This window comes from Gambusia affinis, linkage group LG24 (genome assembly GCF_019740435.1).
Source record: "Gambusia affinis linkage group LG24, SWU_Gaff_1.0, whole genome shotgun sequence".
NCBI classification, from domain to species: domain Eukaryota; kingdom Metazoa; phylum Chordata; class Actinopteri; order Cyprinodontiformes; family Poeciliidae; genus Gambusia; species Gambusia affinis.
The window spans coordinates 13,555,225-13,568,302 of record NC_057891.1 but is presented as its reverse complement, the minus strand read 5'-3'; the positions used below and the strand labels follow the sequence as shown (position 1 = coordinate 13,568,302).

At 40.7% G+C, this 13,078-nt stretch overlaps 1 protein-coding gene across 1 annotated transcript in view; it reads right to left on the bottom strand.

Annotated features, from left to right (window-relative positions):
* LOC122826935 (vascular endothelial growth factor C-like) overlaps nucleotides 1-13,078 on the bottom strand; it is a 19,492-nt gene extending 6,414 nt beyond the window's left edge. The window contains exons 1-6 of the mRNA XM_044109325.1: nucleotides 10,135-13,078; nucleotides 4,360-4,618; nucleotides 4,098-4,288; nucleotides 1,600-1,730; nucleotides 1,401-1,504; nucleotides 188-322 (exon numbers count right to left, since the gene is read on the bottom strand). Coding sequence (XP_043965260.1) covers nucleotides 188-322; nucleotides 1,401-1,504; nucleotides 1,600-1,730; nucleotides 4,098-4,288; nucleotides 4,360-4,618; nucleotides 10,135-10,236 — 922 coding nt within the window. The 5' untranslated portion in view covers nucleotides 10,237-13,078. The remainder of the gene's footprint in view (nucleotides 1-187; nucleotides 323-1,400; nucleotides 1,505-1,599; nucleotides 1,731-4,097; nucleotides 4,289-4,359; nucleotides 4,619-10,134) is intronic.

The window sequence follows — 13,078 nt, the reverse complement described above, 5'->3', positions numbered from 1 at the left end:
GGTGGGGAAGAAGATTAATGCAGCGTTAGGTTATGAAAACAATATCCCAGAGCTCTGTTTAATTAGTCTTTTAAAGGAAAGTAATCTATTTATGCCAATATGTGGAAGAAGGCAAAACCCTAAAGTAAACCTAACATTGGACACCCCCTGAATCCATTAGCCTCAGCTGTTAAACTAGTCTCCTTACAGGTGTTCTGGTCCAGTTTCCAGCCTGGATAGCAGCTGGCTTCTGTCAGTCCGTTCTGACAGACGCACTCGCAGGTGGATTCTTCCAGAACCCTGTTGGGCCCGCAGAGAGCCAGCAGACCCGAGTCCAGCGCCTCTGGAACAGAGAAACACGTTATTTAAGATAGAAAACAACCCCATGAGATTTGGCGAATTAAATCAACGTTTTTGTAGACGTGAAGATGCTTGAATGATTTAATGAATGTCATAAACATCATACCAGATCATGCTGCTGATGTTTAGCTGAAAGCGTCACGGGGCTAATCATTGTTTCTGAGGTTTTGTCAGCTGAGTGTGTCACATAACTGTGGCGAATCCAAAGAGAGCTCGCACGCCTCTGATTACGTTTATTTCAGTAATTTGCACGTGGAGACTTGACTTTGGGTGCAGTTTACAGACAGAGTAACTTGTATATGTGGCCTACAGGATTAAAAATAGTTCTTGTGCTAATGTAATAAGTCAAGAATGAGAGTTTGAAGTTGGAAAAGGTCTGAAGATGTACAAGAAAAACAGCACAAAAAACATTCCTGCTTCAATCGTATCAACTTTGCGGAAGGGAGGATTTGTTTGAAACGCTCTGGCACCACCATCATCATCATCATCATCACCATCATCATCACCATCATCATCACCATCATCATCATCATCACCATCATCATCACCATCATCATCATCATCATCATCATCATCCTCCTCCTTTCACTCTGATTGTCTCCTCAGGGTGTGGAGAATCTGGGCTGAATCTCCAAGTGCATGACTAGATCTGTGACTCATCTAAATGCTGCCAGTCTTTGCCAGGTCTCTCTTGTAAAAGAGATCTTTTGATCTGAATGAGACAAACCTAATTAAATAAAGGTTATTATTATTAAAAGGCAATATTCTGTAGAATACCGTTTAAAATAACTCTTTAAACGCAGCATGTAATGTCACAGTGAAAAATTTCTAATGCAGCCTTTAATTGTAGGTCTTTTCTTCAGTGTGGGGTAGTGGAGATCATTGCGTCCATAAACTTTATGAATGCTCCATCATGTCTTATTTTCTTGGACTGTAAAAAACCTTCTCTGTTCTAAGCTTGACGGCATGTAGAAATCCAGCTGTGTTGGATCCGGGCTGCATGTAGGAGCTGCAGGACAGTCAGTCTGGAGGACTGAGGACGAGAGGATCTCAACTCTCACCTGTTTGTTTCTGAGTGTAGCTGATGGTGTCCGCAGAGACACACACGCAGTTCGCTGGATCCCATAACGATCCGGAGGTGCAGGGGACTTCAGGAGGGGAGCACCTACACACACACACACACACACACACACGGCCATACGCGTTTAGTATCGTATGAGACAAGAAGAGTATGAGACAATCAGCGAGTCTCTTACTCACAGATGATCTGTTGCCGCTCGCCTTATGATGGAGTGAAGCGGCCGCTTGGAGAGGCATTCGCACGATGTGTGGTTGACGAATGTTACCATGGCGACTGAGCGATCCATCCTGGGCGGAGACAGCTCCATCAGCTGGCGGGAAGGAAGATAAAATGTTTAGATGCTCACAGGGACAGGTGTGTCTCCAGTTTTAGAAAGTCGCCATGGTTTGAGGACAGCGTTTGGTCGTGTGCAGTTGTTGTGCAGATGTGCGTGACTCTAAACGCTGCGTCCTATTCCCGTCGGAGTGGGCTGTGTTGAGCCGCCAGATACATAATTGGGGAAATTGGTTTCAGCATCCAGATGGGCCTGAGGTGTGAAAGCAGATTTACAGCGCAGTGAAACAGTAATTGCCTCTTTATAGATTCCGTCTGGTTTTTTGTTGTTTTTTTTGTGACATCTGAATGTTTCAGATTGAAAAACAACATTTAATATCAGACATAATGTCAAATGAGCTCAATAATTTCTTTTCTAATTCTATTTTTTGAAGGACAACTTCATGATCTGTTTTATGGTTTAGGTTTGTTGTTTTTGGTGGTTTTATTTTGGATATTTAAACTACCTTCCAGTTCTAGTGTTGAGTATTTGTTACATACTTAAAGTTGATTAGTCTTTCAGTATTATGCCAATAAAATATGTAACATAAAATTGATCTTAAAATAGCATTATAGGCAGTGATGTCAGTAATAAGTTAATTTGTAACGCGTTACTGACATCAGACCACTTTTTTTCAGTAACCAGTAATATAACGCGTTGCTGTTTCAAATCCAGTAGTCAGACTACAGTTACTTATCAAAATTACTGTGCGTTACTATCTTCTTTTGTTATTTAATCGTATTTCCTCTACTCGTCTTGTCGAGTGACCGACGTCTCTATGCAACAGAAATGTAAACAATGGAGGGAGATGCGCATTTTGTTGGTGGAAAAACTGGAACTATTTTGAGTTTCTGTCGCCAAGTCCGATTATTATAAGCGGCTTTGGGCTTCATTTTTAAAAGTAAACTTGCAGATTTAATGAGTGGCGGGTTGCGCCTTTTTGGGCTCGTTTTTAAACATGAAGTTGCTCATTTGGGCTTGGAAATAAGCAGAGACTCATAATAAATCCAAGAATTTGTCCGTCATTAGGTAGTTTTACTCAGTCTCTCCCTGTCCATCATTTCTCAGATGATCCGTCCCGCTGTGTCTTTTTTAATGTCAAGTTAATATATTACCTCTGAATGACGTCGAGCTTCGCGTTCAGAAAACTGCAAACATCGAGACCAATATGAACAGCGCAATAAACGTGAAAACAACCACGAATGAACGTGTCCGTAGTTGCCAATAATTATAATGGTAAGTTAACGCCATTATAATTATTAATATTAAGATAAGTGTCACAAATCTGTGCAGCCATCTGAGCTGTGGAGCTGCAGGAGGAGCTCTGTGCGCTGCGCTGACACCAAACGCAGGGCCGTAACACAGAACCTGGAGGTGGGGGGCGGGGCTTTACAATCCTTCTTAGAGTTTTCCAGACAACAGTGGACCACACAAATTATTCACGTTTTTGATTTTTTTGTACTGTTTTTTGTACAATCTCCTCTTCAGTTCAACCTTATCAGTGGAGACACATTGTTGATGTTACCATTATAAAATAGCTTACAATTAAGTATTAGCAAAGCTCAATGTGATTTTCACAGTAGGTGGAGCGTTGTTGTTAGCAGCTGCTGAAAGTAACTAAAAAGTTACTTTTAGTGTAACTTAGTTACTTTCCAAATCAAGTAGTCAGTAATATAACTAAGTTACTTTTTCAAGGAGTAATCAGTAGTCCGATTAAAGTAACTATGCCATCACTGATTATAGTTTATTGCAATAATTTCTAGGACAACTTGTTGTTCAGCACAGTTTATCATGACAGGCCTAGTGTTTTTACAGCGTGTCCAAATTCAGAAGCTTCATCGATCAAAAGACGCGGTCCTTACCTCAGGTATAACGTTATACTACAATGTGTGAATGATTTTATTCTCTGTTATTGATCAGAAGAGCTCTACACGAGTCTGATTTCATTTAATTTAAGCTGTACTCCTCGGCCATTGTTACAAGAAGAAAAACCTCCCGTTTGACCCGCAATGAATCTTGGGATAGTACCATTGATCCACCAGATACATTTTTGGGAAAAGTAATTTGGATGACTTCTGTTGGATTGCTGACATAATTGGCTCTCAAAGGATGCAGCCTTACAATGCCACCTGTAATTTGCTAAAAAAAAAAAAAAAAAAAAAGTGAACATTTTCAGCGGCCTAGTCAAAGCCTAGCCTTAATTTCAACAGAGATGAACAGTAAAAAAATCTTTCAATTCTTCAAGAGGAGGCCCAAAGTTCCTCCACAGTAATGTAACAGATTAAGAGCCAGTTTCTGATGACGTCAAACATTTGAGTTTGGCAACAAAATCAAAGCAAGAAATCTGAAGTCTGTGTGACTCACGGTTTTATTGACGAGACTGTAGCTCGTGTTGGTGCAGTAGAAAGCCTCATTCCCGCAGCAACCGCCGCAGCGATGCAGCGCCACGCAGCGAGGGAGGTACAGCTGACTGGTGGATTCTGGGTACTCCTTGGCCACCTCAACACAAACCTCTCTCGGTTGGCACGACGTGCGCTGGATCTCTTCCAGAATGACTGAAAACAGGATTCAGTAACTGGATTTGTTTGATTAGATAAGAGTTAGAAAAGATTTGTATTCAAGTTACCGGCCAGCGTTCCATCCACTCTGTAGACGGGTTCCTCCCGCATCGGAACCCACACGTCGTCGTCGGAGCGGACCAAAGGGCTCGCCGAAGAGGTTGAATAAGACGAGGAAGGGAAGGAAGATGAGGAAGAGGAGGCGTGCCAGGATCTTTTCCTCATGCACTGCTGGATCAAACTGTATTCAGGGTAGAAGAGCTGCAGCAGCTGGTCCATGCTGGTCACCGTCTCCAAACTGGACTGGTCATCTGACTGGGTTGGAGCCTGGAGAGGGAAATGACAGGGAAACACTTCCTGAGATAATCTTTAGTAAACAAGTAGGGAGACACTACAACGGTCAACACAACCGCTAATGTATTTTGTAAGGAACATAAATAGTGTAATAATAGATTCTGTCAGCTACAGATTATTGAGCAATGAGAGCCAACAGTTTTATCATGATCAAAATAAGATGAAGGAAATTGATAAAAAGAAAGCACAACTTATAGCAATGGTATTTTATGCAGCGTGTGTACAGGAGTCTGAACAATGAGTGGTGGGATTATTTTCAGAATTATTACTGTTTACCTCCAGCGTCTGGCTTCTTCTGGTGCAGAAATATGACGCATTTCTCAAGTGAATGACGTAAAAATCCGATAAAATGGCAGTTTACGCTGCAGACGCTTTGAAAACAAAGAATGGAGTTGGGTCGTTCAGCCTGCGCTAAGCTGTGTGAACAAAACCTAAATTTGTTTTTGTGGCGGGACTAAATATAAACAAGCTCAAAGGGAATTGAATACTTTTGCATAATCCAGAAAAAATCATCAAGAAAAATCAATATTTATGGTTTCAAATCAAAAACAATCCAGTTGTTTGTAATAGTAAAACTGTTAGACATGGGTAAGCTTATCTATTCAGGCTCACTGTCTGTGCAGGATAAACAATGAATACCTCAGCTACCAATGTGTTGTAACATGTTGCTGTCGGCTACTGTTAGTAATTAGGAAGACGCTTGTCCTTCCCTCACCTGAGCGCTGTTGCTGCTGCAGATTCAGCCCAGATTCAGGCTCTTATCTAAATATTGAGCTTCTTTTTTAAAAAAAACAAAACTCTGAATCTGTAAAACTCCTCTAGAAAAAGAGGCAGGATAACGTTGAGTGTGACGCTGTTCTCCTCGCTATTCAAAAGATTCTCACATGACAACAGATAAAGTTTTAATTTCAACAGATTTCACACAGGAAATCAAATTTTACGGTTGACATTATCTTCTAAAACCTTCCTACTGTGAGTCAGTCAACAAAGATTTTTCTGCCGTGACGACGGATAACTCTCCATAGAGCAACTGTAGATGAAAGATAGCTGAATAATTGTTTAACGGACTGGGAAATCAAAGCTGTCGGTTTGGAAATGTCAGGGGGAGTGGCCCTCTTGCTTCACACCTAATCATTTCTTTTCTTATGGGAATATCAGAGGTTGTTTAGGTTTGCAGGCTGAGAAGAGGTCGACTGGCACAGCTGGCATAATCGAAACAGAAACCGGATCCCTGCTTATCTCCCACTCCCAAATCTTCTCTTGCAACATATTTCCAACTTATTCATTTCCTCCATTTTCCTTTCTTCCCCTCGTAGTTTTGCGTTTTATGTATTAAATCAATGCGACATTCACATAAGTTTGACAATCTAAATGTAGAGGGTCTTGAGAAATGCAGCAGAGTGTCATCTGGGCTGCATCAAGTCCAAACTCTCTCCGTTAGTTTGATGTGAAATAAGTATTGACATGTGGCTGATCTGTGATGCTGTGAGCCGGTCACTCTTCAAAGATTCTGGGAGTCTTTTTTTTTTTTTTTTTAAATCATGAACGGTTATATATGAGGACATCTAAAATAATTTGGTAACCTGAAAGTTACTGGTCATCATTGGGCTTTTCCCCAGAACCAAACATGGAGAAGCAGCATTCTGTTTTTATACTCCACTAATCTGGAACAAACTCTCAAAAGCTCTAATACCTGAACTGTGACACCAAAATGTCATCTGCTCCTCCAACTTCTCTCTGCCTGGGTTTCTAACCACACGACCAGGCGTAGAGTTAAAGAGGAACGGCAAAAGCACATGAGGTGGATTAGCGGTGCTTGCCAAAAACCGATGATGTCATCCAGGACATGTTGCTGTGGAATATCGTCTCTCCTGCCCAGATATTTTGTTAGCTTGTGCTTGTCATGACTAGAGTCTACAGCCTGGAGGACCGACTGCTCACAGCATCACCAGCCCTTTAAAGATGCGTGGATGAGTTACGGCGATATTTAACGTGATCTAACCTTTAAGTGCAAGTAATATTTCAGGGTTGTAAAGCGTTCATGTTCTGAGACAGAAATAAAACCAGCCAGAGGCCCTGAGGATTCGTATGATTTTTAAGAGGCGCGGTGCCGTTGCTGCTATTGTGTGGTTTATACTCAGTCAGCACACACACCTCAGGCTTCATTTGTTCAATATTTCAGAAGATTATAATCCAGTTTCAGTGAAATGATCACAAGTTTAAGGCTGGAACCAAGAGTTCATCGACTCGTCTTGTTGTCAAAAAGATTATTGCCTTTTTATAGGAAATTCAGGCCCACTTTGTAAAAAAAACCAACATTTTCTCCATATTGTTACTGAACTATTTCACATAATTAGTTCATGAGATTCTTATTACTTGATGACGTCTTAAGCGTCAGATTGTTCGGATGCATACACTCTTCATGATTGGTTGTCATCTTTCTGTCTTTGCTCATTTTCAGATGTATTTCTGTTGCTTCCTGCTTTGTTCCCACATTGAATCTTTAAGATGTGGAGGCGGTTTCAGACAAAGGCTGAACAATGAGCAGATATTAAACCGCTTTAATGCATAGTTTTTATGTAACTCTTATTACATGAAGCTTCGTTTTGTTAAGCGATCGCATGACATGAGGTCATGGCTGTGGGACTCTGTTCTGACGATGCACCAGCCGCTATCCATGCAGCACTCTGGGGTGTGTCCCGAATTACGCACTGCTGGCACCGAGGCACAAATATTTACACACACACCCATACACACACCCATACATTTATCACTCAGCCTGTTTTCTATTAGAAATAACACGTGTTTGAAGCCGTTGTTTAGATTTATATACGAGGCTTAAGCCTCACGTTATCTTGAAAACTTGTGGAGGAAATGTCGTGAAGAAGAAGCTGCTGGGTTCAGATCCCCCTCCTACGCACACAGACTCAGTTTTACTAAGAACTGGAACAAGTTCTGAGTAGTAATCTGCAAATCTCCACTTTAGCTCCACTTTATGTTCCCCAGGAGCTCGTTTTCCTGCTTTGTAAACACAAACGTCCAGATAAGGATGCACATAAAAACAGCATGAACCTAAATACCAGGCTGCATCACAACAACAGCTGATGCAAGGCTCACACTTTAGGAACATTAATTATGTTCACCGGTGACAAGAACTGGATTGTTTTGTCATTTAATGCGAGGAAAACTTTAAGCAAAAATGTGGGAATTCCTGTCTTTTTTTCTGTGAAGATCTTTGAATTTAGAGTAAGAAGTGTTGAACATGAATAGATGTTGAGTTAAAGGAGCTGAAATGTTATTTAACATTTTGCTATTGAGGGTTTGAGGCTACTACATTTGTTGACAATCTATTAAAACCTTCATTTATCAGCTTATTTATTCCTCTCCAGCTGAGACATGTCCAACCAGGGAGAAGTGATGAAGATGTCTTTGATTTAAATCCGTCGTTCAGAGCAGAAACACATTTATTACAACGGAAAATGACCTTCCTTTTTCCTCTAGGCGCCGTTGCTTTCAAATATTTTTTGAACATCAATGTCTGGATCAGAGCCAGCAGGATGTGAGCTTGAACAATTGATCCTCTGCAGACCATACCAATAATGATGGCTCTTCTTTATAACAGGCTGATTAATTATTTAGTTAACTTCTAGAACCGTCCCGCTAATGTTGGAGCAGCTCTGTTACGTTGGTCCTGAATGGTTCTTTTCTAGATGTTTGTTCATAGTTTGAACTGAATACTCGGGCTGCTTCTGTATCTTTTGAATCGATTGATGAATTTTTGTTTTCCATCTTTGTAATTCGATCCCGCAAGAATGACTACTCGGCTCCATGTAGTTTATTTCTTGCATATTTGTTTAACATTGTAACGCCAATATTTATGCAATGACACCTTCTGACCTGAAATGTCTCTATTTTTTAAAAGTACATTGGCTGAAAGATTAGAAAATGTCCCAATTATATCTGAGCTCCAGTTTTAAAACGTACTGTATATACATTTGAAACGTATTTTAATAATTAAGTAAAGAATGTACACACAAAAGCATTAGCCCAAAAATATCCACTCTGGAGGATTTTGAAAAATCTCCTTGTTTAAATCCCTCTTTGGTCAGTTCAATTCAAAAAGGCTCTGTTGATCCCAAAGTGAACTTAAATAAAGCGTAACAATTTTAGATTTTTAATAGTTGAATCTTGTGAACAATATGCAGGTTTTGTATATTACAGGTTCACATATAAATGTGCTGGGAAGCGATATTGGTTGGACATCATATTTCGAGTCATTCAGTCTTTCAGGTTCTGCCTGACGATAACGTATTTGGTCAGTTGGATGGTTTCTAGCTGATATTTGATATTTGCATATTTCTAGTAGCTGAGATGCTAAATCTAACAGAATAAGATGAGGGAAACTGAGTCAGTCATTATGGATATCAACATTTTATCGGTTTTCAGTTTGTAGTTTGTCTCCTTTATTCCTGCAACAACCTTTTATTAAGATCACATCCTCTGTTACGTCCTTTTCATCTTCTGTTGTGTTCTCTGTTAATTTCAGTGTATTTTTAGTCCTGTTCTTTATTAGTTTTTATATTTGTTCTTCTTTTACAGCCATGCTGTCATTAGTGCTCATCTGTTTCACTTTGATCCCGTTTTTATACCTCAGTCTGGTCTTTGAAGCTTTTACTCGTACCTTCTGGAGCAAATTATAAGCGATTTAGTGTTTTCCCTAATAGGCTTAGATGTTACATCATTGCTCTTCTCCTGATGTTGGACTGACCTCAAGTCCAATGGTTCCATGCTGGTGAAACAATGTTACTGAATTTCTGCTGTTTGTAAAAGTGGAGACTGAAAACTTTATGCCGGTTTTATTTTTACAACTGAGTATTAGGGTCAAGCTAAGAAAAAAATTTAATTCTGAGAATAAGTCAAAGTAGTATGAGAATCAAGTGATAAAATTAAAGAATTACGAGAATAAGGCTGGAATAACACAAGGTTAAAGTCATAGTAATTTGAGAATATTCAATATTATAAGAATAAAGTCACAATATTGAGACTAAAGCCAATATTTTGGGAATAACGTTAGTTTTGTAATATTTAGATTTTATTCTCGTAACACCATGACTTTGTTCTTGTAAGTCATTACATTTTTTATTTTCTTAGCTGGAGCCTAATACTTGGCCATATATTTTAATGGTTGAAGCACCAGCCAGTCTTCCAGGGAATCTCTTTGGTCTTCCTGTCTATTCCCATCTGCATTTCTCCCCAGTGAGTCCCGTCTGAGTCGGAATGCCTCTGGTGAAACGGATCCTAAATCCAGAGATGTTTCCAATGTAAATACAGCTTATCTGCCTCACATAGCACCGCTCTTATGAAAGGTATTTCATCATTTGTTGTTTTTTTTTACTTTCAGTGAACATCCTAGTGCAGTGAGTCAAAATTTGTGTTGTTTTTTTTTTATCTTTAAGTTGTAGAGTTGAAGAACTGAAGTGAAGTCTTACCTCGGTGCCCGTGTCTCCGGTTGGGTAATAGTCCCTGTAGTCTTGACCTGAGCACAGACAGCTGAAGTAAAGCATCCATAGGAGCACAGCTGGTATCCACATAGTGAGGGGATGGAGAGCAGGGGGTGGGGGGAGTTGGTGAAGTTAATGTGAAAGCAGGACGATTCTGACGGATCGAGCTCCACTTCTCATTCTATCCTGGGACGAAGTTGCTCCTCCCGTGCAGGTCGTTGGATTTTGGGACGCCACCTGAAGAAATCATGATGAAGAAACCTTCTCGTCTTACTTCGCTCGAGCCCGGCGCGTTCAACGTTTCTCCTCAGTCCAGCTTTCTCGTCTCGTCCCGCCGCGTCTCCATTGCTGCTAATTTGACGACAGGTGTCCCTCTGGGGTTTTGTCTTCACTTTGTATTTATATCTGCCGTGGCCTTCAACGTGAACGGTCGTCCTCGTCTGTCTCCTCTCCTCGTCCTTCGCACTTGTTCACCTCGTTTGCTTTCTTTATCTGTCTGTGTCTCCTTTCCTCCACGCAGCAGCTGTGCAGATTATCGCTGCCCCTTTTTTTATCTGGCTCCTGTTTCTTCTTTCAAAGCCTTCAGGGCAAATCTCTCTCTCTCTCTCTCTGTGTTCTTTCTAAAGCTGTCACAACTTTTCCGTCTAATTCTTAGGAAATGCATCAAGGAGGAAGAGGATAAAACAGAATAAACTCAATTCAAATCCTGTTCCTAGATTGGGATTTTTTCCCCCCAAAGCAGTCCAGCTTTCGGTGTTGGCAAACAAAGTGAAGGCGTCCTCCTCTCAGGCGTCTCGCTGGAGTGAATGAGCAAAAAATACAAGAATGGGAGACGTGCGTGCGGTGGGCGGGATGAGGGATCAGAGAGGCATGAGATCTGTGTGCTTCAGCTGATTACACTGCCCCTTTCTTTTTTATTTCCCCTGAAATTGCAGGTTATGCAGAGGCAGCAGAAATCGGATTTAAATGTACCAGACAGGCGGTTTGTCAGCCTCCAAAAATGCTATTTCGAAGCACATCACAGTGTTTGAGTTGCTTTATTTTTACATGCATCTTATTCTCCCAGCTCCTTAAGCCCGGCCGCTTTAACTCAATTTGCTCCCACACCTGCAGCTCTGAGGCTTTTCTCCCTCTCACACTTCATCTAGCTCCATCTTTGTCCTCCACCCTTCCCCCTCTCACGTCGTTCTTTCTTCTTTTGGTTCATTCAAAGTCCTAAAAAAGACTTACTTCACATACCTTCTTAACTATTCCGCCCCAAGGCTGCCAGCAATTGTGTCTGAATATTACAGGGGAAGAGGAGGAGAGGGAGGGTGGAAGCTGAAGCTTTAGTCTTTTTGTCTAAATTGTTTTAACGAAAACAAAAAAAATCTTCCCAAGGCAACGTAGTTACAGACAAATGCAAAATAAATTATGGGGGCCAGACAGAGCGATAGATGGGCGAAATAAGAAGAGAGAATAGAAAAAAGGAGGAGGAGGAAGAGGTGTGTCTGGGAAAAGCTCGAATGAGAAAACATCCGATTTCTGGGCCAGTCAAAGCCAGCCTTTACAAAGGATTAAAGACGCACACAGGCCACACACGCACGCCTTCACGCACGCACACGGTGGCAAGTGCCTGCTTGCAGCGCACTCGCTGTATGTGTTGAAATCTGCTCAGCAGTTCCACATTCCACTCATTGCTTTCCTCATTTCATCATGTGAACTCAGACCAGGGTTTGTCACATTCAGGAAAAGCCTAAAGATTTATAACTTCACTTGATGATTTGAAAACAATCACAATAGAAACCAAATATTTACATAAACTACGTAAAGAGACACAAAAATCTTTTCTTTTTTCATCCACAGTTGACGATTTCTGTTTTGGGTCAGTGAGAGTTACTGAAATAATTTCAATGCCAGATTATAGTTGAACACCAGTTTTGGTATTTATTTTTTCAAGTATATATAAAATATTCAAAAGAAAATTCAGCTTGGGAAGCTGGAACACCTCGATGCATCTTCCCTGGTACTGATTGGCTGTAACACTGAGATTGATGCATGTTGAGGTTTATTTTGTCTTTGAACTATTATAATAGGCAACTGTTCCCAAAGCATCTCAAGTTTAAACATCTAAATGTTTAAACAGACAAACATTTCTTCTTGAGACTTCTGGATGTAAGGATGATCCTTTTGTGTGGATTAGAATAAATTAGCTACTCGATCCGCTCTGAGTCTTTAGGCTCAATCAAGGCCCTCTGGGAGGAGGATATAGGAGAGGCTATCCCTGACGAGCTTTGGTCACGCATCTTAATACGGGTACATAAGTCTTCTATATGTGCTAGACACTGTCTTATTCAATGCAAGCTTGTGCACCGCGTTTATTATACCAAGGCTTGTCTGTCTAAATTTTATAGCACGGTTTCCCCAGTTTGTGATAGGTGCCAACAGTCTCCTGCAAACCTTATACACATGTTTTGGTTGAAGGCTGAAGAGTTTTTGGACAGAGATATTTGTTGTTATATCTCACGTGGTTGGCAGAAAAATTGATCCGAACCCCCAGAGTGTTTTGTTTGGGGTGTTTTCGGGGTCATCTCCTTTGTCCTCTTCCCAAGAAAATTCTTTGTCTTTTATGACTATTATTGCAAGGAGAATAATTCTTCTTAAATGGAAATCACCACAACCTCCTTCTTTCATACTTTGGTTGAGGGATATTGTTTATTTTCTTAAACTTGAAAAAATTAGGATGTCACTACGGGGTTCCTCTGACAAATTTGCAGAAATCTGGCAGCCATTACTACGATTGGTTGGTCAAGTTAATTTCCATTCTGTCCCAGTCTAGTCCTTCCTGTATGTATTTGTCTGCTCATCCTGTGTCCTTTTTCTTGGATTTTCCTTTTCTTATGGTTACATATTTACTTTCCTGGGCACAAACTGTACTTTTTTTTAGGTGTGG